At 40.7% G+C, this 26,466-nt stretch overlaps 2 protein-coding genes across 2 annotated transcripts; both read left to right on the plus strand.

The window, feature by feature from the left end:
• The first annotated feature begins 2,664 nt into the window (after window positions 1-2,664).
• On the plus strand, window positions 2,665-6,639 carry LOC149679991 (uncharacterized). Its single transcript, XM_089834721.1, has one exon. The coding sequence runs from the start codon at window positions 2,665-2,667 to the stop codon at window positions 6,637-6,639; it is 3,975 nt and encodes a 1,324-aa protein (XP_089690847.1).
• Window positions 6,640-7,287: 648 nt separating this feature from the next.
• On the plus strand, window positions 7,288-8,161 carry LOC149679992 (uncharacterized). Its single transcript, XM_089834722.1, has 3 exons — window positions 7,288-7,568; window positions 7,637-7,805; window positions 7,959-8,161. The coding sequence occupies exons 1-3, from the start codon at window positions 7,449-7,451 to the stop codon at window positions 8,159-8,161; spliced, it is 492 nt and encodes a 163-aa protein (XP_089690848.1). The 5' UTR covers window positions 7,288-7,448.
• The last annotated feature ends 18,305 nt before the right edge of the window (window positions 8,162-26,466 follow it).

A 26,466-nucleotide genomic window follows, 5' to 3' on the forward strand; every position in this document is an offset into this window, starting at 1 on the left:
AGACGTGGCTCCCGCCCTAAATTTAAAAAGAAAGGGGATCTGCCCGTGGTTTCGTGGGGTGCAGAATTTATAGCAAATTGAAGAAGGTCAAGGGATTCATCCGCTTCAACTCCATTGCGCCGAATCCCAAACAACCGAACCCAATCCCATTCGACCGAAAAACCCGCAATTTGGCAGATTTATGATTCGGTCCAATGGGTCAACCCCATTGCACCGAAAAACCCGCACTTCAGGTTTTTCCCGATAGAATTTAAATAAATTAAATCCCGGGAACACAAAGATTTTATCTTTTTGCTGGGAAAAATTAAATTAACTTAAAACAATTTAAGGCCTACGTAAAATGAACACTAGATCCAAACATTATCTAAATAATTATTTTAAAACTAAGGATTGTAAGAACAAAATAGTAATAAATCAGCAAAATATGACATAATAAAACAAATTACTAATATTTATTTATTATTTATGTTATATTCATCATGAAAATACTTTAAGCCAGCCGTTTTAATATAAATGAAGTGTATAACCGCTGCAAAGAGGAAGAGACGTCCTCCTAACCAAATCTAACCCAACAGTAATTTTTTGGAAAAGGCATATTATTTGAGAAGTCAATGAAGATAAACATCAATATTTTGGAAAAGGCGTAACATTGTTAAGTGATTTATAAAATATTACTAAACTAGCTTAACCAAATAGTGGTTTTTATGTTATATTCATCATGAAAATACTTTAAGCCGTTTTAATATAAATGAAGTGTATAACCGCTGCAAACAGGAAGAGACGTCCTCCTAACCAAATCTAACCTAACAGTAATTATTTGGAAAAGGCATATTATTTGAGAAGTCAATGAAGATAAACATCAATATTTTGGAAAAGGTGTTACAACTTCTAAACAACCGCCAAGATAACGAACTGAATAGAATCGAACTAGAATCTAGACTTATGGCTTTCAATTAAAAAACTAATGATTATAAAAAAACTAGATAAGACTGTATATAAACGAGATAACATAGTGTAAAAGCTCAGTTGTAAATAGAGTTTTAGTTTAGAGTATAATGTTTAATCGAGTATGCATAGTTCGCTTTGTCAACCTTTCTAATTAAATTTATGTTAAACGCGCGGTTTATAAATTAAGCTGTTTAGGACATGACCAATAAAAGTTTTTAGTAACATATCTTTCGTGAGTCATTTCCTACTGCAACTGTCGAGTCGCGACATATTGGTGCCGAAACCCGGGAGACAAGGACTGAGGAGATATTTTGCGGCAGGTCAGACATCGAGAAAGAGAGTGCAGTAAACTTGATTCACCAAAGATATGGAGGCGGCGAAGAAAGCGAGGAAAGTCATTCGCCAGAGAACAACAATCCTAATGAACCAAATCGAGCAATATTTGAGAGAAGAGTATCTTGATACAAACGAGCTAGAGGAGCTCTTGGAGCTGCTTGAGAGTAAAAACACGAGTCTAAACGAGCTCAATACAGCCATCCAAGAGAACATGGAAGAGAACGAGATAGAGGCGGAGGTAGCAGCCTCAGAGGATTATAAAGAGAAAATAGTAAAGTGGCGAACGAAACTGAGAAGAGCTGTGAAATCAATACCGGACCGAAGACAGGAGGACGTAGTTTTCACCGAGGCTCAGGGACGAGTGGGACATGAAAGACACTTTGAACGCAAAGCTACAGTCAAGCTACCACGCTTGACCATTCAAAAGTTCGGAGGAGACCCATCAAGTTGGCAAGGCTTCTGGAGTCAGTTCGAAGCTTCGATTCATTGTAATTCAACACTAGCGGCCGTAGACAAGTTTGGGTATTTGAAATCATTCCTTGAGGGTCCAGCGTTACAAGCCATTGGAGGATACACTTCGTCCGCCGAAAACTACCAAGCTGCCGTAGATAAACTCATTGATCAGTTTGGAAAGAAGTCATCCGCCGTTAATACTCACATGGTGAAACTCCTACACTTGCAACCAGTGAAGAGAGCGACAGATGTTGTAGCCCTGAGACAGCTCTATGACACCTGTGAAATCCAAATAAAAAGTCTGGAGGCCTTGGGCACAAGCATGGAAACTTACGGCTCTTTCTTGTTCCCGATACTCACACAAGTTTTGCCTCAAGAGATCTTGTTGGACTTTAACAAGACGCACCCGGACGAGCTACAGGATGCGGGAAACCTTCTCAGACATTGTAAGCAAGAAGTCGAGAGCAGAGAGAAAACGCTTGCTTTGTGCAGACCAAATCAACGAGCCGATGAAGAACCCCGTGGACAAGAAATTGGACGATGGAGTAATCAGAGAGGAAAGAACGAGCCCAGTCATTTCAAGATGTCGCATTACCCAAAGAGCCGGATTCCTACGGCAGCAGTTCTCAAGACAGCAGTATCGAAACTATGTATATATTGCAACAATTCTGAACATCTAACCGAGCTATGTCGAGCCATTTCCATAGAACAGAAGTCCGAAATCATCAAAGACCAAAACCGATGTTTCGTATGCCTAACTGAAGGACATCGAGCACGTCGTTGTACATCGGGAGTAAAATGTACCCATTGCCAAAGGAGAGACACCATTCATCAATCTGCCGTCTGAAGTTCGGCGAAGTCATTGATCCATCTAGAGAAGACAACGTAAAACCAAGCGACCAGCAGCCTGAGAAGAGAACCATTGCAATGACAACCTTCATTCCACGAGCCCCAGAGACACCTATCCTACGCAAACTACTTCTCCAAACTATCGTGACATATGCCGAGGGGGAAGATATCAGAACCCCCGTCAGATGCCTTTTTGACGGAGCCAGTGAAGGGACATTTGTTCGAGAAGATTTGGTTCGACATTTAAAATTACCAGTCACTAAGACAGAAACCATTAACGTATTTCCCTTCGGAAAGACGGAGGCAGAACGAGTAGTACGACGAACAGTAAGATTGACGCTGCGGAGCGTCACGGATCCCACGGTTGTCGTCCACATCGAGGCGCTAGAAGTCCCAACAATTAGCGGAACTATTATAACCGTTCCTGGAGAGCACATTCGATGTCGAATGGAGGAAAGCAAATTAGTGCTGGGCGACATGGATGAAGCACAAGGAGTACCTGTCCCACACGAGGTTCCAGTGCTGATTGGGGTGGACTATTTCTGGACGTTAAACACTGGAGAAAATAAGAGACTGGATGATTCGGTGGTTGCTGTGAAAAGTATCTTTGGATGGTCAGTACATGGAGTCCAGAATCAGTCACTTGCGGTCAATTCCATACAAGTTATGACAGTGGGGATCAAGGAATGTGAACTGAATGGTATACTGAAAGACTTCTGGGAGATTGAGTCGTTGGGTATCAGAGATAAACCCCAAACAACAGCAGTCGAAGATCAAGTACTTGCCTATCATGAGAACACGCTACAGTACGAAGATGCAAAATACACAACGATTCTCCCTTGGAAAACAAATAAAGATGAAATCGGCGACAATCTTACGCTATCCACCAAGAGACTGAACTATCTAGTCAAGAAAGTAAAGCAAGACCCTGCGCTCTATATGAGATACGAAGAAGCCGTCGATGAGTTGCTCAATCAAGGCTTTGCCGAACTGGTCCCCGAGGGAGATTTATACAAGAGAAAGGGAATACATTACCTGCCACATTTCCCAGTCATTCGAGAAGACAAGACCACCACAAAGCTGCGGATAGTCCATGATGCTTCTTCACATGAGAAAGGGTTTCCTGCCTTGAATTCCTGTCTGCACAATGGACCTAGTCTTGTTCCAGACCTATTGACAATACTCTTACGATTCAGACGACACCGAATTGCCTTGATGAGCGACGTTGAGAAGGCATTTCTACAAATATGCCTAAATACCGAAGAACGAAACTACGTACGTTTCCTGTGGATTAAGAAGCTTCCGAATCAAGACGAGCCCCTGGAACTAATACATCTACGAATGACGAGAGTTCTCTTCGGGGTCGGTTCAAGCTTTTTCCTGCTAGCAGCCACTCTTCAGCACCATTTTAAGAAATTTCTGAAGCAGTATCCGGACATAAGCAAAATGTTGGCCACGCACCTTTACGTCGATGACTTGGTCACAGGAACAGAAACCGTTGAAGAAGCTAAAGAGATCTACAGGGTATCACGAGAGATATTCGCCCATGCCGGAATGAACCTGCGAAAATGGGTTACCAATTGCTATGAACTAGCGAGTCTGTGGTCTGAGGATCAAGCTACCGTCACCTTGCTAAATCAAGAATCTAATTCCAGTCTGCTAAAGGTCCTGGGTATATCCTGGAATCCAAGGGAAGATGTCCTGACTTTCGATGTTTCCGCTCTGCTTGAATTTCTGAGAGACAGACAAGACACAAAGAGGGGAGTCCTTAAAGCGGCAGCGAGAATCTTTGATCCGATCGGCCTACTCTCTCCTTACCTTATAAGAGTAAAGTGTCTCTTTCAAAAGTTATGGATCAAAGGAATTGCCTGGGACGAGAAATTACCGTCTGATGAACAAGTCATGTGGGACGCCTGGGTGATGGAGCTAAAGCTATTCGAGAGAGTCCGAATTCCAAGATGGTACTATTCAGCTGTACAAGGACGAGTCACGGAAAGAGAGATCCACCTTTTCTCTGATGCTAGCGAGGTGGCCTATGGTGCTATGATTTACCTTCGTTACGAGACAAACGACGGGGAAATAGGAGTCTCCTTGATCTCATCTAAAACCAGAGTCGCACCAATTAAAACTCTTACCATCCCTAGACTGGAGCTGATGGCTGCCTTCATCGGAGCGAGGCTGTTGAAAAGCACCATGGAAGTGTTTGAGGGGATGGTGACGAAATATACATGCTGGACTGACTCGCAGATAACACTGCATTGGATTCAAGGAGTATCAAGGGAGTGGAAACCCTTCGTCGCAAATAGGGTCCGAGACATTCAGGCACTGACAGACCCTCATTCCTGGTGTCACGTTGCCGGCAAAGAAAATCCTGCTGATCTGGCATCCCGCGGCTGTTCAGTTGAAACCCTAATCAACAGTACGCTTTGGTGGAATGGACCGTCATGGCTTGCGGAAAAGAGAGACCAATGGCCGGATGGGTCACGAACGACTTTCAAGTTAGAAGAAGAATCAATCCTCAAGGAGAAAAGAAGTCTTGTCACCCTCCTTTGTACTACGGCCTCAGAGCCTTTGATTGATGTGAAGAAATATAGCCGAGTCAGCCGTCTATACCGGGTCACCGCATGGGTTATGCGCTTCGTCTACAATACAAGAGCTACAGTCAATGATCGCCGCAAAGGATCACTCACCGCGGAAGAACTTCAAGGATCAAAGCTCTATTGGATTCGAGAAACTCAACGTCAAGCGTATCCTGAGGATTTTGAGCGTCTTCAGGAAAGTCAACCATTAGAAAAGACATCAAAGATACTACAGTTCCAACCATTCTTCGAAAATAACGTCATACGCGTAGGAGGACGTCTTCAATTTGCGAACATCAGCTACGGATCAAAACACCCCTATCTGTTACCCGCTGAACAATGGCTGTCTGAAATTATCGCCTTGGATGCCCATCAAGAAGTAAAACATTGCGGTCTGGAAAGCACGTTGGTACAATTGCGAGAGGAGTTCTGGATCACTCGAGGACGCCAGTTATTAAAAAGGATCATCAACCGATGCGGGAAGTGTAGACGTTTTCGCACCAAGCCTGGAGTTCAGATAGCTGCACCCCTGCCAGCTGATCGAATATCGGAAACGCCACCGTTTGCAACTACAGGCATTGACTTCGCGGGCCCGTTATTCATAAGAGAAGGAGAGAATCAGAAAAAAGTGTACATCGCGCTATTCACCTGCGGAGTAACCAGAGCAGTACACCTAGAGGTGGTGACGGACCTAAGTACTGAGAAATTCATTCTATCATTTCGACGGTTCGTCGCACGAAGAGGTCTTGTTACCACGGATAATGCAAGAACGTTCAAGAGAGCCGAGCAAGAACTAAAGGAGCTTTATTCCGGCATCGAGAACAACGAGTTTCAAGATTTTTTGGGTCAGAAAAATATTCGTTGGAAGTATATCGTCGAACGAGCGGCCTGGTGGGGAGGCTTTTGGGAAAGAGTCGTGCGATCAGTCAAACAATGCTTAAAGAAGACGCTGGGTCGAAGTAGCCTAAATCACGAGGAGCTGTCCACCAGCTTGACGGAAATAGAAGCAGTGCTCAATTCACGACCGTTAACGTACACCCTCAACGAAGTCGATGAGCCCTTTCCCATTACCCCATCTCAATTCCTCATCGGCCAGCGCCTCACAAGTCTTCCAAGTCAGAACCTTGCAGCTACGCCACCAACCGTTAGCCGAACACAATTAGTCAGACGTTTGCGCTACAGACAGATGATCCTCTATCAATTTTGGAAACGCTGGAACCATTCATACCTGCTAGAGCTCAAATCGGCTCACGCCAGTAAACCAATCCATGGGGTCATAGAGTTCAAGAAAGATGATGTTTTCCTATTATCGGAGCCCAAACTTCCTCGCCAAAGCTGGAGACTAGGACGAATACAAGAGGTGTTTCCTGGCCGAGATGGGCGCGTCCGAGCCGTAGCTGTCCAACTACCAGGAGGAACTATCATACGTCGAGCGGTTCAAATGTTACACCGTTTAGAAGTTTCGGCAGAATGAACAGTGTCCATTGTGGGGAGGATGTTACAACTTCTAAACAACCGCCAAGATAACGAACTGAATAGAATCGAACTAGAATCTAGACTTATGGCTTTCAATTAAAAAACTAATGATTATAAAAAAACTAGATAAGACTGTATATAAACGAGATAACATAGTGTAAAAGCTCAGTTGTAGATAGAATTTTAGTTTAGAGTATAATGTTTAATCGAGTATCCATAGTTCCCTTTGTCAACCTTTCTAATTAAATTTATGTTAAACGCACGGTTTATAAATTAAGCTGTTTAGGACATGACCAATAAAAGTTTTTAGTAACATATCTTTCGTGAGTCATTTCCTACTGCAACTGTCGAGTCGCAACAAAAGGCGTAACATTGTTAAGTGATTTATAAAATATTACTAAACTAGCTTAACCAAATAGTGGTTTTTATGTTATATTCATCATGAAAATACTTTAAGCCGTTTTAATATAAATGAAGTGAATAACCGCTGCAAACAGGAAGAGACGTCCTCCTAACCAAATCTAACCTAACAGTAATTATTTGGAAAAGGCATATTATTTGAGAAGTCAATGAAGCTAAACATCAATATTTTGGAAAAGGCGAAACATTGTTAAGTGATTTATAAAATATTACTAACCAAGCGTAGCCATGTCAGTAAAAATGTATTTAAAACGCTTTCATTAAAAAACGACTACATAGAAATTAAAATACATAGCAATTTTGGGATCGCTGTTTTTAATACTTAATCCTTACGATGGTTTTAGAAATTTCATATCTTCACGGTAGACACGGCACGCTCACTTTTCGATGGTCGACTGGAACATTTCATTCCGTCTTCTCCCCATGAAACGGCCAACACGGTTATCTTTTCGGTGCCCCCGAAAAGAGTCTTGTCTACTTCCTTCTCCTTCTTATATGGACACTCCAGTAAATTTCGATCGATAAACATTCCATTCGCCTCAAAATGCATTAATTTCCTTTCTCTATTCAATCAGGTGGTGATTTTAATTGCGTCCACTTTGGTCATTCTCTCACTTTTGCTTGTCGTTCACTCCGTCGTAACCAACAAATACAAATCGGTGCCCACCAAGAGAGTGGCCAAGAAAATGGCCCAAGAAACCCTGGAAAACGTTTGGGAGAACGCGTCGCTCTTGTGCGCCGAACGTAAGCGATTAAGCGCACCCCCAAACAGTTGATAACATTTCACTCGCGCGTGAGCCGGTTTAGTATGAGGGATCCAATAACCAAATATTGTGTCTCGATAAAGAAAGATGGCTGGCGCTTTAGTCACTCATGAGATAATTATGTTTCCTACAGCGATTCCATCCGTGTTGCCCAACATTACTTGTCGTCTGCTGGCTTCGTCGTGGCTGATCGGAGTGACTTTCACTCTGGTTTACTTGGGTTGCTATTTGCGGACGGAGTTCACGACGGAAAGCTACAATCGCTTCGACACCCTCTCGGATTTGATCAAATCGGGAATTTTGGGATCGCTGTTTGCGACAAATAGAGCCGTTTGAATTGTAAATACCAAACCCGCCGTTGGGCTAAATTCATTAAAAACATTGGCGGGATGCGGTCTAATGGGAATTCTGTCTAATGGAATTCTGCGCAATGGAAAGGTACCGATTCATCCCATTTATCATGGTGATTCCCTACATAAAATGATATAAGTTCGCCTATTAGACGATTAACTCGTTCGGTGGGATTTCCCTTAGATGTGTAGGGGGTAGTAAACTTGGGATTTATTCTTAAAGATCTGCAAGTTTGCAGCCAAAGTTTCGAAGTAAATTGACCCCTCTATCACTAAGAATATCTATAGGAGCTCCCCACCTAGTAATAATAGACTTAAAGGCTTGAACACAAGTTTAAGCTGTAAAAGTCTTAAGTGGAATCATCTCCACGAACTTTGTCATATAATCGACGAAGACTATTAAATACTTGTAATGGTGTCTACTTTGAGGGAAAGGCCCCATTATGTCGACGCTAATTTGTTCCCAAGGACTTGTCAATTCGGAGGGTTGCATTAGCCCTGGCTTCTTTCTATTCCTAGCCTTAAACTGTTGGCATAATGTACAACCTCTAACGTAATCCTGAACATCTCTTACTATAGTGGGCCACCAATATCTATAAATTACTTTGCTCAGGGTTTTACCCTTGCCCCCATGAGCAGATAAAGGGTGATCATGCAATAATTGCATGGCTTCTAACCTTAACCGAGGTGGTAAATATATTTTCTCAGGTTGATTTCTATAAGGTCTTCGATAAAGAAGATTATTTTTCAGTTCAAATAATTTATGTCTAATCGGGTTTGGTTCTTGTAAGGAATTTAGTATAGGGGAAGCAAAAGGGTCTTCCCTTTGGGATTTTCTTACATCTTCTAATGTAAACACTGAATATAACGATCTAGGACCTGGGGGACGTATCTGACCTTCAACAGAGTCGCTAGAGGATGTTGAGGAACTATTTCCGGTAGAATTGGAACTTGTACTACTACTAGTTGGATCCTGAATACTAGTAGATGAGGAATGGGAAGAGCTAAAATTAATGCTAAAGATGTTTATCGGTGCACTTGACAAAGCGTCAGCTACCACATTCTCTACTCCTTTCTTGTGTTTAATATTGAAGTCAAACGTTTGAAGGTACATGGCCCATTTAACTAGACGAGAATTTGGTTCCCTAATATTGAACAGCCATTGCAAAGCTTGATGGCCAGTGAGAACTTCGAAAAAGGGTCTAAATTTTTTAAATGCTCAAGAAATAGCTAAACATTCTTTCTCGCTAGTCGAGTATCTAGTTTCGGCATCTTTAAGTCCTGTACTAGCATATGCTATAGGGACTTCTATATCATCCTGAATTTGGGATAGAAGGGCACCTAACCCTGCATCACTAGCATCTGTAGTTAGAATGCACGGGGAATCCCTTCTCAAGGAAGCTAAAGGCGGAGCCTGACATATTTCTTCCTTAATTTTATCGAATGCCATCTGCTGTTCAGTACCCCAATTAAATTTCTGACCTTTTCTTTTAAGCTTATTAATTGGAGCTACTATCTGGGAATAGTGATTAATAAACCGGTTATGCCAACCTGCCATCCCTAAAAATCTTTGCACTTCCTTAATATTTTTAGGAGGAGGGAACTTCTTAATGGCTTATATTTTAGAAGGGTCAATATGCACTCCTTGTTCATTAACTATGTGACCGAATATGGTAGCTTCTTTCTGAGCGAACCGACATTTCTTTAACTGAAGGGTGAGACCCGCTTCCTTTAATCTATTTAGGACGTACTCCAAACACGTTAAGTGCTGATCCCAATCCTCACTAAGCGAGATCTAGTCGTCTAAATAGTCAATTAATTTGAAATAATCGGCGTCTCTAAAAATTTCGTCAATTAATCGCTGGAAAGAGCTAGGGGCGTTACACAGCCCAAAAGGGAGTACATTGTACTCGTACTTTTCCATATGAGTCACGAAACCAGTTTTTTCTCTACTCTTAGGGTGCATTTCCACCTGCCAATACCCTGATTTAAGGTCAAGGGTTGTTATAAATTTAGGTCTTCCAACCCTAGCTAACATGTCCTCTATATTAGGCAAAGGATAAGGGTCCTTAATGGTAACCTGATTTAGTTTTCTGTAATCAATACAAAACCTATAGGGTTTACCCCAATTTGTTTGATCAACTAAAACTACGGGCGAAGGTCAAGGAGATAAAGAGGGTCTGATTATCCCGTCATCTAACATTTCCCTGACATGTTGTTCTATTATTTTCCTTTTCTGGTCATTAACACGATAAGGCTGAGATTTTATGGGCGGACTATTTCCCGTATGAATCTCATGGAAGACTTGTCCTGTTCTTCCTATTTTATCCGAAAACAATTCAGGGAATTTCAATAAAAGGGATTCTAATTGGTGACGTTGTTCATCAGAAATAGGGGCTGCGGAAACAGCGTCCCTAATGTTATCTACAATCTCCTTATCTATATGATCCTTTTCAGATGGAGTTGAAAAAGGGATCCTTAAGTTACCCACTAGACATTGTAAAGATTCGAAATCTAGCTTGACCCTGTTTTCTTCAAGGAAATCTTGGCCCAATATAAAGTCACTATTGAGGGAAGGAACTATGTAATATTTAAATTTAAATTGTTTCTCACTTTTGTTAGACTTAAGAGTAAACTCTAGTTCGTGAGAACCTTTTGTAAATGTATATCGGCCATCGCCCAAAACTACGCAATCTAATTGTTCATCTTCGGGTAATTCTGAAGAGTTTCTATATTTACAAATCTTCAGCCACTGATCTAAACTGACAAAAGAGGCATCGACCCCACTATCTAACTTAGCGTGAACTGTCGCGTGTTCTAAAGTAACGGGAATGGTAACTCTTTTATAAACTGAACCTTTCCTGACGGATTCAATCCTCAGGGGAAACGCGACACGCTTTTTTTAGGGGAATTTACTGGGCACCGGGAGAGGGACCACGTGGGACCTCTCCCGTCTGGGCTTCCCCCGACTTGCTAATCTTTTTTCTTGACAGTCGGGTGCTAGATGACCTGGTTTTTGGCATTTAAAGCATGTTATACCACGTGTAGATGGGTAGGGCAAGGCTAATTGACGACCAGGAGATCTTGATCTCTGACTATTATATCTATTATAGGATCTTTAACTATTTGAAGTGTTTTGAGCTCTAGCTTTCGATCTAGAGTCTAAAGGTTGTAAGGGATATTCCCATTGAGGAGAAGTAGGATGATAACAAGGGCTTTGACAATGCCCGGTGGAACACTGACTAAGGGCGGAGCCCCTGTTAGCTGGGCAAGAGGACTCAGCTGTAACCTTAGGTTTAGGGGATGATCTCCTCTTTTCCCTGTTTTTGGCATTCTTTCTCCTAACTTCAATATCCTTTTCAATTGTTTTACAGGAATTCCTTAATTGTTCCATTGTAGTAAATTCCAAGAAAAGGAGAGGAGTTCTTAATTCATCCTTTAAATTGCTCTTAATAATAGGAACTAAATCCTTTTCGGAAAGAGGATTGTTCATACCTTAATTTAACTTCATAACCTCCCCGAAAAAAATCCTCTACCGACTCCTTATCTTTCTGACTCCTATGGGAAATCTCTATTTTAAGCTAAGAGTCAGCTTCTGAGTCTCTAAACTGAGCCTTAAAGTGCCTTTTAAATGTTTTCCAAGCTAAATGAGGATGGGCAGGGTTTGCATTACAAATATCGTCATACTGACGGATTAAATCCCTGTACCAATACAAGCCATGCCCTCTTAATAGGAGAGGCAATGCCGCTAACCTGTCTTCATTTGATGGCTTGTGAAATTTGGCATATTCCTCAAAAGCAGCTAAAAACTCTGAGGCGTTATCGCTAGAAGATCCCATAAAGGCTAACCTTTCCGGCGGTTCAATAGGGACTTTCCCCGTCTAAGGAATAGTACTCCTATTTACTAATGAGGGTAGATCCCTAACTAATTTATCCAAACTAGTAGCTATGGCTTTATTTATTGCTACATTTTGGGCTACGGCACTAGCCTGTGTGGTAGAATTATCTGCCAAAGTTTGGAGTAAAGTTAATATAAAGGATCTTAATTCCTCGTCGGTAGTGTCTGGTCCTAATTGAGGGATTTTTCGAGACGGAGACATTTGAGTTCCGGTTGTTTTAATTCTAGGATTAGGTAAGGTGTTTGTAAAACTAACTTTAGGCTTAACACTTTTGGACGCTGATTTAGGAGGGACAAGAGAATATATCCCAGTTTGAGGAGGGAAATTCGAGGGAGTTGAATGTTCTTATGAGGGAATAGTTGATAGGGAGAAAATCCCAATGCGAAGAATCCTGTTAAAATCCTCCAAAGGATCATCTGTTTCTGGCGGTGCTAGCGTGTCGCCATCGTCCCCCGCAGAGGCAAACAGATCTTCCTTTGATTAATCTTTCCCTTTATGTAAAGTAGAATCATCCTCCTCATCCTCAGATGTTCGAGGTGACCTCCATTGTTGTTTGTTATCCGAGTAAGCCATTATTTATTTTAATGTTAATTTACAATAATCAAAATAGTTTAACAAGTTCAGTTTATACAAAATAAATAAGTAATTTATCTTAATTCAATACATTAATTATAACGATACTTTTATCTTTAATTTATTATTTAAATTAGTCATGATTAATCTAGATTTAATTCAATTATATTTAATCATTAACCAACGTGGAAGCCCAGGCTTAACTCCACGTGGGGGGCGGATATACCGACAATGATAAACAGTTTTTTTCTACGGGACTGACCGAGGCTTAAGGCCTTGTCTTATCTAGTTGAGTCCCTGTTCGGGCGCCATTTATGTAACCCTCAATCTAATAATTTAACTAAGGGAGAATCTCCCGAGGGCCATAAAAATGAATAAAGACAACTTACTTTAATAATCCAAAAATAGAAGAATATCTTCTGAACTTTATTGATGTAATCAATTAACTAAGGGATAAGGATCCCGCAAACTACTACGTTCATACAAAACTCCGTCTTTGGAGAGGTTAAATTAAAAAGGAGAGAACTGCTCTCGACCGAAGCCAACAGTAAAATGATTAACCAAAACCAAATTATCCTAGATCACATGTGTGGGAGGGGGAGTGTAGCCAACAGTAAAACTAGTTCTATCTTGCAAAAATATCGCAGTAAGTAAACGGGGAGGAGGAGTATGTAGCATGGAGGCATAACACCCTGCCAGATCCAAGGAGTAGAAACTCCAGGAATCTGGCAGCCATGCTACATCATTCACTACCATTTGCTGTAGGTTTTTCAGAATGAGCCCAGATCAATTCGATGCTATACTTAACATGGTTAGGTATAGAATCAAAAAGAAAAATACCCGGTTTAGAAAAGCCATTTCTGCAGAAGAACGTCTTGCACTTACGTTGCGGTACTCTTTTAATTAAAAATGTGACTTTCAGAACATGTTACATATAGTATCTGTAATTTCCTTGCCAGTGGTGATGTGCAAATTAGTCTTTCGTTCGGTTTTAGACTGGGGAGTACAGATGGCAAAGTGTCATGGCAAGATGCTTACGTTTTGAGATCCTAAAATCCGTTATTTATACGAATGGGTTTTGAATATGTTAAAATCATTAAATGTGAAATAAATTAATTTTTTTTTAAAATTTCCCACGCCAAAAATAAAGAAAAGGAATCGCGTGTTATAAAATGGCTGGAATGTTTTTAATTGTGGTTCTCCTCATCCTCTGCTTCTTTGTAAAATATTTTTTCAATTTGAAACCTAACGTTTCTTTGCCTCTTGGTGGGCAGGCTGCGAAACCGTTCCGCTACACCAGAAAAATAAAGTTCAACTTCATCTTTTGGAAGTGGCGGTTTTGGAGTAGTAGCAGGAGCAAATTTCGATATATTTTCCTTTGCGAGTAAGACCAGAGATGAAAATTCAGATTCCATTTTTCTTTTCCGACTTGCCGAAGACAATCGATGTATTTTATCATCATATACATTTTGTATTTTACCATCATCCAGCTTCTGTTTTTTATCATCCTCCACCTTTTGAATTACATCATCATCCACCTTTTGATTTTCATCATCATCCACCTTTTCTATAAATTCGTTTAAGATCGAAGATCTGAAAACCAGATTTTTATTAAAAGTTAAAAAAAAACCCTTTGAAAAAGAATAACATATTCTTGAAAAATATCACGAATATTGCTTGGTGATTCAGGGTTTATAATTATTACATTATTAGTATTGGATTTTAGTAGCTTATCTGCTATGTCACCGTCACCGTGTTGTTTAGTAACCAGAAGTTCAGAACAGTGTAATCGAGGGAACAGTTTGAAGTTGATCTTTGTTGAAATTTAAGTCATTAAATAGTTCAACTGAACAAAAAATGGTGCAATAAAATGTCTTAAGAAATTAAGTTTTTAATTACTCTCTGCTATATAAGGAACGACCCAAGAGACTTTCCATAAGTGTATAATGTTTCCATTTAGGAGCTTTTGATGCATCAACCCCAGCTCCACTCCTACATTTAATGTCTTTCTCTCTTTTGAGCCTCATAAAGGTGTCTCTCAACCCTTTCCATTTCATTTGTGCCTCTTTTCCTGAAAAGGAATAGTTTTTGATTTAGATTCGTTAGCAAAGATGTCAATTAGTAACTTGCTTGTTATTTCAAAAAGATTGGCTAATATATCCCATCGGTTTTCTCTCTTCCCTGTATTTTTATATTCGGCATCAAAAGGATTGTATAAAAATGGATGTTTTCGTATTTCATCCACAAACTGTTCATTGTCAATTTTTTGTCCTTTCTAAAAGACTTTTTGATACATCCATATTTATCTAATAATAATATAGTCAATTTTAGTTAGCGTACGTATTTCACTCTTAAAAACTTAAATTAGAAGCATCAAAACTTGCCTAAACTCACCTTTTCGTTATTTCACAACAAGTGGCAATAAGCAAAGGCTTAAAATTGGCGCGACGCGCGCTAAGCTCGAATCCTGGGAATCTGAGACCAAGGATTGCTGAGACAGACACTCCCCCTTTTCAGGTCCATCAAGTTGGCCCCTCCATCCACCCGCAGGAGGAAATTAATGTCTGCAATTTATTGCGCTCTTCATGTGCTGCAGTACGCCACCATTTTTTCCACATGCGCCACTATATTTTAGACACAAGTTCAAAAAGAAATTGGGGGGGGGGGCAAGTTAACGAACAGCCCTTCCACCCAAAGGTAGGAGAAAGATAATGTATGCAAACGATTGCGCTCTTCGTGCGCTGCAGTGCGCCACCATTTGTTCTACTTGCGCCAGTACGGTTTAAACACAAGTTCAAAAAGAAGATGGGGGGCTCAGCTAACGAGCAGCCCCTCCACCCATCGGTAGAAAAAAGATGCAAAAGATTGGGGTCTTCATGCGTTAAAATGCGCCACTATTTATTCTCTTTGCGCCACTATATTTTAGAAAATACATAAGGTACAGGTTTTTGAGCTTCCTCCACATAGTTTGCTAGAAAATCAATAAAAAGTAGGTTAAAAAACTTATTGAAGGTAAAGCAAAATGCAATTTTTTGGGTTTTTTATTTTCACCGGTCTGCAATTCCTAATTTCAGTGTTAAACGTAAAACATCAATGTTCTGTCGTTGACTAATGAATTTGAATGGATTAGCGAGAATTCTTTGAACGGGCTTCTAAAGCGCTAGCAGTGGCGTGATCGAGTGGGCTGTGGATCAAGAGTCCAGCCACGGCCCACTTGGATTCTCACTAAAGCTCGCCTTACCTTATTACATTTTCCTCGAATTTACATATCTAACTCACCAGTTGGACTGCGAAACTAGCATGGTTATAAAATTACGAGAATTACCAAAGTCTATAAAGGTAAATGATGCCATCTACCTTTTACGCTCTGTGATCGGTTTTGAAGGATTTAACAAGCCAGACGCTATCGGTCATTACGTATGCTTTGGCTTAAGGTAAAATGATAGATGGGAAGTTTATGATGACACCAAAGGTAAAAAAGGGAAATGCACAGAAAATAAATGGATTATTGCACATGCAGTTTATAATACTGTTTAAGTTTTTAATAAGTAAAAAGTTATATTTCTTTGTATGTATTTTCCCTAAAAAATAAAGTATACATAAATAAATGGGGCTTGTAAGATTTGTTTTTATCTAAAGTTTAGTGGCGCAAGTGGAATAAATGGTGCCGCTGTGCAGCGCATGAACAGCACAATCGTTTGCATACATTATCTTCCTTCTACCAATGGGTGGGGGCTGCTCGTTAACTCCCCCATCTTCTTTTTCATCTAGTGTCAAAACCGTAGTGGCGAAAGTAGAACAAATGGTGGCGCACTGCAGCGCATGAAGAGCGCAATCGTTTGCATACATTACCTTCCTTCCACCTTTGGGTGGTGGGGCTGTTCGTTAATTTGCCCCCCCCCCAATTTATTTTCAACTTGTGTGTAAACTATAGTGGCGCAAGTAAAAGAAATGATGGCGCACTGCAGCGCACGAAGAGCGCAATCGTTTGCATACATTACCTTCTTCCCACCTTTGGGTGGTGGGGCTGTTCGTTAATTTGGCCCCCCCCCCCATTTATTTTTCAACTTGTGTGTAAACTATAGTGGCGTAAGTAAAATAAATGATGGCGCACTGCAGCGCACGAAGAGTGCAATCGTTTGCATACATTACCTTCTTCCCACCTTTGGGTGGTGGGGCTGTTCGTTAATTTGACCCCCCCCCCCAATTTATTTTCCAACTTGTGTGCAAACTATAGTGGCGCAAGTAAAATAAATGGTGGCGCACTACAGCGCAAGAAGAGCGCAATCGTTTGCCTACATTACCTTCCTCCTATCTTTGTGCGGAGGGGCCAACTTAATGGACCACCCCCTTCTCACTACCTGAACCTGATTGGCTGAAACCGTTTTTCGCTGAGCGTTTAGCGAAAAAAATAGAACAGTCGCTTTAGAACTCTTCGGGGCGATTTGGACGGTGATTAGGATAAAATTCGCCCATTTTCTTCGAGGGTATCAACTCGCGTGGCGAAAATTGCGTTTTTTCGCTAAGTGAGAACCAGACTTAAGACTGTAAGACTGAAGTTCGGCTACAATCTAAATCGAAACCTTATGTATTGTGAAGTTTTACAATAGAATCATTTGGCACATTGGAAAACGAAGAGCTTTCTTTAAAGGTTTTTAGTGACAGTTCTTCGAAGCTCAAACTGTATTCAAGTGTTGCGTGCTACCAAGAAAAACCAATTTCTCAGTATAAGAGACGAAAGCTTTGCAAAAAAAAAGGTTTTTCGGAAAGATGTCAATTTCAGCCTAGGTAGTTAAATAGTAAACAATCTAATTTACCAATGTGAGGATTTCTTTGGTGCCTGTATGTCTCTTGGTGTCAAGCTATTCCTGATATTCCAGCAGCAGGTGGACCTCCTAGATAATATTTCCTATTTAAAAAGAGGTTATGTTTCAATCATTATAGGTGTTCTTTAATTGGTGGGGCAGAGAGAATTTATAATAGGGAGTGGAAACTGAGGAATATTATGTAGCTCAAAAATCACGTGATCAGCAAAACCGACCAGGTCAGTATCCGGAATACATTTTGGTGGCTCCTCCCTCTAGGGTGAGTCTAGAATGTAACTGGAGGGTCTCCAGGGGAGATGGAAAATAGGACTGTTCACGAGCGAGCCGAGTTCAAGCCGAGCCGACACTTAGTCACTGAAATAGTGCTTTCCTTTTAGTCTTTCTTCTCTCCACAAATGGCGTTCCGTTGCATTTTTAAATGAAATAAAGCGTGGGAAAATTGGCTTCCTCTCGCGTCTAGCCTTTGGCCTTGAGCATATAACGATTTCTTCACATTTTACCGAGCGGGTTTTACTGAACCACTACATTCCTAAACATGGGATACCATTTTTAGTCGCTCTCAAATCTTACGTTCTTAGTAGGAATTTCATTTAAACATTTATATGTTAACCCAGCCAGATATTTCAGGCCAGATGAAATAGATTTCGCAAGTACGCATTCACCCCTCTGTTTTTTCGGTACGCCTTTTAAGTACGGTATGATGTGGCTACTATAGAGCATTGACGCTTAACCTAAGCCCCGCCTCCATTGCTACGGCAACGAAGTAGCGTCCCCGACTGGCGGTTTGGTTTGAATTATTGGAGGACAAGCACATTTTAGCAGACGACAGAATGCCATAGAAACATGTTATAGTTCGGTCTAGTCTCTCACAGGGTTGGCAAAAATCCGGATTTTTCTTGAAAAATCCACTGGTATGGGTTTTTGCTGGTTTAAACCGGATTTTATTGGATTTATCCAGCTTTTTTTTAAACTACTCTCTAGTGCTTAATTTTAGCACTTCTATTTACATTTAGTGCTCTAGTTCTCTTTTGCTAGGCCGTCTGATAAAGTTGATAAAACTATAGACCTTTCCCTTAGAGATGAGAAGGGCCCCTGATTTAATCGGGATTTTTCAATCCAACCCGACCCATATCGGGTCGAAAACTATTTAAAACGTTTTGCTGGTCGGGTCGGGCAGGGTTATCATCCATCTACCCGGGTAGACATCTTTATTATCTTCAATAGAGCAGGGTCGGGCCCGGGTAGACATTTTTTATTACCTTCAATAGGGCAGGGTCGGACCCGGGTAGACATTTTTATTACCTTCAATAGGGCAGGGTCGGGCCCGGGTAGACATTTTTTATTACCTTCAATAGGGCAGGGTCGGGCCCGGGCAGACATTTTTTATTACCTTCAATAGGGCAGGGTCAGGCCCGGGTAGACATTTTATATTACCTTCAATAGGGCAGGGTCGGGCCCGGGTAGACATTTTTTATTACCTTCAATAGGGCAGGGTCGGGCCCGGGTAGACATTTTTATTACCTTCAATATGGGAGGGTCGGGCCCGGGTAGACATTTTTATTACCTTCAATAGGGCAGGGTCGGGCCCGGGTAGACATTTTTATTACCTTCAATAGGGCAGGGTCGGGCCCGGGTAGACATTTTTATTACCTTCAATATGGCAGGGTCGGGCCCGGGTAGACATTTTTATTACCTTCAGTAGGGCAGGGTCGGGCCGGGGTAGACATTTTTATTACCTTCAATAGGGGAGGGTCGGGCCCGGGTAGACATTTTTATTACCTTCAATAGGGCAGGGTCGGGTCCGGGTAGACATTTTTATTACCGTCAATAGGGCAGGGTCGGGCCCGCGTAGACATTTTTATTACCTTCAATATGGCAGGGTCGGGCCCGGGTAGACATTTTTATTACCTTCAATAGGGCAGGGTCGGGCCCGGGTAGACATTTTTATTATCTTCAATAGGGCAGGGTCGGGTCCGTTTAGGCTTTTTTATGATCTTCAATAGGGCAGGGTCTGATAAATATTTTTGTAAATGCGCGGTCCGACCCAACAATTTAGCGTTGCGAAAAATTCAACTCAGTCTCACGAGTTTCGGGTGGGGCAGTGAGAGGAGGGCGCGTCAAACTAACCCACAATATATGGGAATCGACTTTATTATTATTTCGATGAAATAAAGAGGTGTGGGTCAAACCCTTTCTTCCATCTCACTTTATGGTGCCTATATTATCATTTTTTTTTTGGAAAAATCCACTGGATTTTTCAACGTGGTTTAAACCGGTTTAATCCAGATGGATAAAACCGGACTGGATACCAGCGTGCCAACCCTGTAATTGAAGCTCATATTGAGTTGGAAAAATTACAAAGCAAATTAAATTTAGTCTCTGTTTGTCCCGAAAGTTTTAAAGATGATGCTAAAGTAAAATATTATACGGGTTTAGTTTCATTCGATGCTTTAATGGTCGTATATAACATTGTTGAGCCCTTCATACCTTTTAGAAAACTAAAATCTTCCCCACTGACAAAGTTTCAGAAGATGATAATGTTTTTGATGAAACTAAGGCTAAACGTAGATTTCTTAGATTTAGGTTATAGGTTTAATGTTTCAAATAAAACAGCATCTCGCGTGTTTTATTCATGCTTAGACATTTTTTATTCTCGACTCGACCACTTAGTCGCTTGACCTTCTAGAGATGATTTGCGTAAAACAATGCCAAGGTTGTTGAAAGAAGTCTTTGATAAAAAAGTAACTGTAATTATAGACTGCTTTGAAGTGTCTACTGAAAAACCATCTAACTTATTAGCCAGAGGTCAGCTTTGGTATCAATATAAACATCACCACACCGTAAAATTTTTATTCGGCATTACACCGCAGTGTTCAGTTTCTTTCCTTTCTGAATCTTGGGGTGGCAGAGTATCTGATAAACAGATTACTGAAAACTGTGGGTTATTAGATAAACTTATTTCCGGTGATATGATACTAGTGGATAGGGGATATAATATAGCGGATTCATTTTGGTTTCACTGTGCTGAAGTTAAGTTACCCGCAATCAAAAAAGGGAAATCGAAGATACGCGAAAAATAGCTAGTATAAGGATTCATGTGGAAAGGGTTATTGGATGTGTAAGACAAAAGTCCTTGAAGGACCAGTTCCGTCAGAAATGCAAAATGATCAGGATGATGATGAAAAAAAGTAGCTACTATCGACAAGATTGCCAAGTTTGCTGTGTGTTATTTAATGTATGTCCAGCAATAATTAAAGAATAGATTTATATATTTATTTTGAAATTGTAACTTTATTTCAAATTAGGTCACCTTTTTTCAAAATTTGGTTAACCTTATTAAAATTTAAGTAATAAAAATATGTCAAAGATTCTTTTAAAATAGGAACTTCATGAACATATGTTCACTTCACGCGACAAGTTTTACATTTTTAGGATCCTTTAGGAATTCTCTTAATTTTGAGGCATTTGGTATGGTACCAAATAATTTTACAGTCAGTGGCTTCGCAGAATATCATTCACTCGTCGTCACTAACTTTCCCATCGCAAATGCACCACTTTTTTGGATTCTGTGCATGGCTAGCCACTTCGATTACTATTTATAAAATATCTTCCTAAAAGTGCCACCATGACAGCAGCTTGGAAAAACTGAGTGGTTTTGAATAAATTTGTTTCCCAGAAATTTTTATCAGGCTCAATTCTTTGCACAAATATTTCCCCTTCTTCGGCCCAAACAACAAAATCACAGAACGCTTTATCACAAATGAAAATCTGTGCTTGACACTGGTAATAATAAGCATGTTGCTTTACAAGGACTAACGCTCCTCCCGTTTGGACTAGGCAATTTTTTTTAATTGTGAGATCAGCAACGGATCCTCCCTTCACGCAATAAGGAAATTTCAACACAACCATTTTTTTATCACATTCGCAACTGACTAGGGCATCCGGAGAAGCACCCAAATAAGGGTATTTGGAGTTAATCATCAAACCCGCACGAGTAATTGTAAGGTTGCATGACTTATGATTGCGTTGTAGTTTCTTCTCATATGCTTTTAAAGCTACATTTTCATGGCTACATCCCCATTCCGTTGCTTTAGTTTTGAATTTGTACTTCTCAGGATAACAAATTGATTTAACAAGACTGGGACTAGACAGAGCTGATTTTGTATTGCAGACTACTTTGAATTTAGAAACAGTTAGTCTTCCAGCACGGAATTCAAACCTTAGTTTAGATTTTGCCTGATTTCTCTTGTTCTTCTCAATTTCAATGGCTTCATCTTCGGTATTGCTGATAGTGGTTCTTCTTACTTAGTTCAAGAAGATCTTTGTAACAAAGCTTCATGTGGTCATCAGAAAAAGAGATTTTAAAGTTGGTTATGGTTTTGGTATGAAATGGTCCGAATACGATAGTATGGAGGCTAATACAACTGGTTTGGGATTTAGAGTACATAGCTGAGCATAGATCTCTTTCTTCTCCACAGCAGATGGAACTCGAATAACTTTTTCTTTACTTCTCTTGGGGTTTGTACGCTTTCCAAAGCTAGGCATTATATTTTAGATGATGAAAGATCTATCTCCCGCACTCTAGCATATTTAACCTCTGTCTCGCTAGGTGCTTTCCACTGGCATAGTAGCTCAGTGCATGTCATGGGACCTTCTCGTTGCCCTACCGCATATTCAATAAAAAAGAGAATGGATCCAACATGGGAACAGACTTCGCCTAACCCAGCAACACACGTACAGTGACAGTACCATGTTCATCGGATATAATCCACGGTTTTGTTAGTGTGTATTTTAATCATGGTGTATGGCTATTGTAGCCACCCAAAAAACAAATTACTTTTCGCAAGAAGACTAAGTGGTTGTTGACATGTTTTACTATCAGCTGACGAACAAAACCAGATGTGAAGAATTTATATGATTCAAGGCTTTTATATGCCTTTAATTCTTCTATAGTGTAGGAACTTTTCATGTGGATCAGATATGTGAAAGTATCTGGATAGGAAATTTCTAGCCAAAACCTAAGTTCTACACCAGTTTCTTTGAAGTTAATTAAATAAGGGTCTAAGTCATTGATAACCTTAATTTTTTCACAATAGCGTACGGCAACATCTTTATTTGTTTTAGATAACTCTTTAAAATACTCACTAAAGTTTGAAGCCATTAAAAATTGGAAAATAAACTAAAATAAATGAGAGACCAGGGTTGGCACGCTGGTATCCAGTCCGGTTTTATCCATCTGGATTAAACCGGTTTAAACCACGTTGAAAAATCCAGTGGATTTTTCCAAAAAAAAAAATGATAATATAGGCACCATAAAGTGAGATGGAAGAAAGGGTTTGACCCACACCTCTTTATTTCATCGAAATAATAATAAAGTCGATTCCCATATATTGTGGGTTAGTTTGACGCGCCCTCCTCTCACTGCCCCACCCGAAACTCGTGAGACTGAGTTGAATTTTTCGCAACGCTAAATTGTTGGGTCGGACCGCGCATTTACAAAAATATTTATCAGACCCTGCCCTATTGAAGATCATAAAAAAGCCTAAACGGACCCGACCCTGCCCTATTGAAGATAATAAAAATGTCTACCCGGGCCCGACCCTGCCCTATTGAAGGTAATAAAAATGTCTACCCGGGCCCGACCCTGCCATATTGAAGGTAATAAAAATGCCTACGCGGGCCCGACCCTGCCCTATTGACGGTAATAAAAATGTCTACCCGGGCCCGACCCTGCCCTATTGAAGGTAATAAAAATGTCTACCCGGGCCCGACCCTCCCCTATTGAAGGTAATAAAAATGTCTACCCCGGCCCGACCCTGCCCTACTGAAGGTAATAAAAATGTCTACCCGGGCCCGACCCTGCCATATTGAAGGTAATAAAAATGTCTACCCGGGCCCGACCCTGCCCTATTGAAGGTAATAAAAATGTCTACCCGGGCCCGACCCTGCCCTATTGAAGGTAATAAAAATGTCTACCCGGGCCCGACCCTCCCATATTGAAGGTAATAAAAATGTCTACCCGGGCCCGACCCTGCCCTATTGAAGGTAATAAAAAATGTCTACCCGGGCCCGACCCTGCCCTATTGAAGGTAATAAAAAATGTCTACCCGGGCCTGACCCTGCCCTATTGAAGGTAATAAAAAATGTCTACCCGGGCCCGACCCTGCCCTATTGAAGGTAATAAAAAATGTCTACCCGGGCCCGACCCTGCCCTATTGAAGGTAATAAAAATGTCTACCCGGGCCTGACCCTGCCCTATTGAAGGTAATAAAAAATGTCTACCCGGGCCCGACCCTGCCCTATTGAAGGTAATAAAAAATGTCTACCCGGGCCCGACCCTGCCCTATTGAAGGTAATAAAAATGTCTACCCGGGTCCGACCCTGCCCTATTGAAGGTAATAAAAAATGTCTACCCGGGCCCGACCCTGCTCTATTGAAGATAATAAAGATGTCTACCCGGGTAGACTGTATGATAACCCTACCCCACCCGACCAGCAAGACATTTTAAGTAATTTTCTCACCCAACCCGATCTAGGATTTTCCGACCCGATATGGGTCGGGTTGGACTGAAAAATCCCGATTAAATCAAGGTCCCTACTCATCTCTAAGGGAAATGTCTATAGTTTTATCAACTTTTATGTACAATATAAATGATTCGGCCTAGCAGAAGACATCTAGCGCACTAAATGTAATAAAGAAGTGCTATAATTAAGCACTAGAGAGTAGTTTAAAAAAGCCAGATAAATCCAATAAAATCCGGTTTAAACCAGCAAAAAACCATACCAGTGGCTTTTTCAAGAAAAATCCGGATTTTTGCCAACCGTGCTCTTGAAAGAAAACAACGCGCATTGAAAAGATTGCAAACGGAACCATTTCCTTCTCATTCAAGAGTTTCTAATCCAGACTCGGCTTCGAATGAGAGCGAACCTGATGTTAACATTTCTGATTTACCTGATGATGTAGAAGATTTAATGGATGATCCCACATATTTGGACAAATCCATACAAGCTTCTCAAAGTGTAGAGACCAAAGAATGCCAAACTTCTCAAAATATCGAGACGAAAGAGTGCGTAACTGACTTACAGGTGCAAAAATTAGAACAAGACTAAATTGAACAGGGTTGGCAAAAATCCGGATTTTTCTTGAAAAAGCCACTGGTATGGTTTTTTGCTGGTTTAAACCGGATTTTATTGGATTTATCTGGCTTTTTTAAACTACTCTCTAGTGCTTAATTATAGCACTTCTTTATTACATTTAGTGCGCTAGATGTCTTCTGCTAGGCCGAATCATTTATATTGTACATAAAAGTTGATAAAACTATAGACATTTCCCTTAGAGATGAGTAGGGACCTTGATTTAATCGGGATTTTTCAGTCCAACCCGACCCATATCGGGTCGGAAAATCCTAGATCGGGTTGGGTGAGAAAATTACTTAAAATGTCTTGCTGGTCGGGTGGGGTAGGGTTATCATACAGTCTACCCGGGTAGACATTTTTATTATCTTCAATAGGGCAGGGTTGGGCCCGGGTAGGCATTTTTGTGATCTTCAATAGGGCAGGGTCGGGCCCGTGTAGGCTTTTTTGTGATCTTGAATAGGGCAGGGTCGGGCCCGTGTAGGCTTTTTTGTGATCTTCAATAGGGCAGGGTCTGATAAAGATTTATCTAAACGCGCGGTCCGACCCAACAATTTAGCGTTGCGAAAAATTCAACTCAGTCTCACGAGTTTCGGGTGGGGCAGTGGGAGGAGGGCGCGTCAAACTAACCCACAATGTATGGAATCGACCATTTCGATGAAATAAAGAGGTAAAGACATGTGGGTCAAACGTTTCCTTCCATCTCACTTTATGGTGCCTGCGCAGTACTCTATTAATATATTTTTTGAAAAATCCTCTGGATTTTTCATCGTGGTTTAAACCGGTTTAATCCAGGTGGATAAAACCGGACTGGATACCAGCGTGCCAACCCTGACCCTACCCCACCCGACCAGCAAGACATTTTAAGTAATTTTCTCACCCAACCCGATCTAGGATTTTCCGACCCGATATGGGTCGGGTTGGACTGAAAAATCCCGATTAAATCAAGGTCCCTACTCATCTCTAAGGGAAATGTCTATAGTTTTATCAACTTTTATGTACAATATAAATGATTCGGCCTAGCAGAAGACATCTAGCGCACTAAATGTAATAAAGAAGTGCTATAATTAAGCACTAGAGAGTAGTTTAAAAAAGCCAGATAAATCCAATAAAATCCGGTTTAAACCAGCAAAAAACCATACCAGTGGCTTTTTCAAGAAAAATCCGGATTTTTGCCAACCCTGTTCAATTTAGTCTTGTTCTAATTTTTGCACCTGTAAGTCAGTTACGCACTCTTTCGTCTCGATATTTTGAGAAGTTTGGCATTCTTTGGTCTCTACACTTTGAGAAGCTTGTATGGATTTGTCCAAATATGTGGGATCATCCATTAAATCTTCTACATCATCAGGTAAATCAGAAATGTTAACATCAGGTTCGCTCTCATTCGAAGCCGAGTCTGGATTAGAAACTCTTGAATGAGAAGGAAATGGTTCCGTTTGCAATCTTTTCAATGCGCGTTGTTTTCTTTCAAGAATCAAGAGATACTTTATCTTGCCCCTCATATTTATCATAGCCCAGATTTAAATTTGGCATCCAGTCTGGATTTTTATCATCTTTCAAGGCAGCAGGTTTACCTGAAATACATACTCTCGTTATGTATAATTATATCGTCAACTGAGTTATAGGTAAATGCATTATTCTTACCAGAAATGAAATGCAAAGAACATATTTTCGCATATTTAATCTTTTTTGTAGTTAAATCTTTCCTTTTTAAAGCTTCAATCCACCGTTTTCTTCTTAATTTGGCCAGGTTGACCAAGGCCCTATTTTTACTTTTTTCTTTCAGCCCGGGAAATCGATAAAACGATAAATGTGCACCGTCTCTATCCGCCCTTTTTGAACAACCGTACACTGAACAAA

This window comes from Phalangium opilio, unplaced genomic scaffold, assembly GCF_054372755.1.
Source record: "Phalangium opilio isolate 3A_F unplaced genomic scaffold, DU_Popi_V2 ptg000040l_1, whole genome shotgun sequence".
NCBI classification, from domain to species: domain Eukaryota; kingdom Metazoa; phylum Arthropoda; class Arachnida; order Opiliones; family Phalangiidae; genus Phalangium; species Phalangium opilio.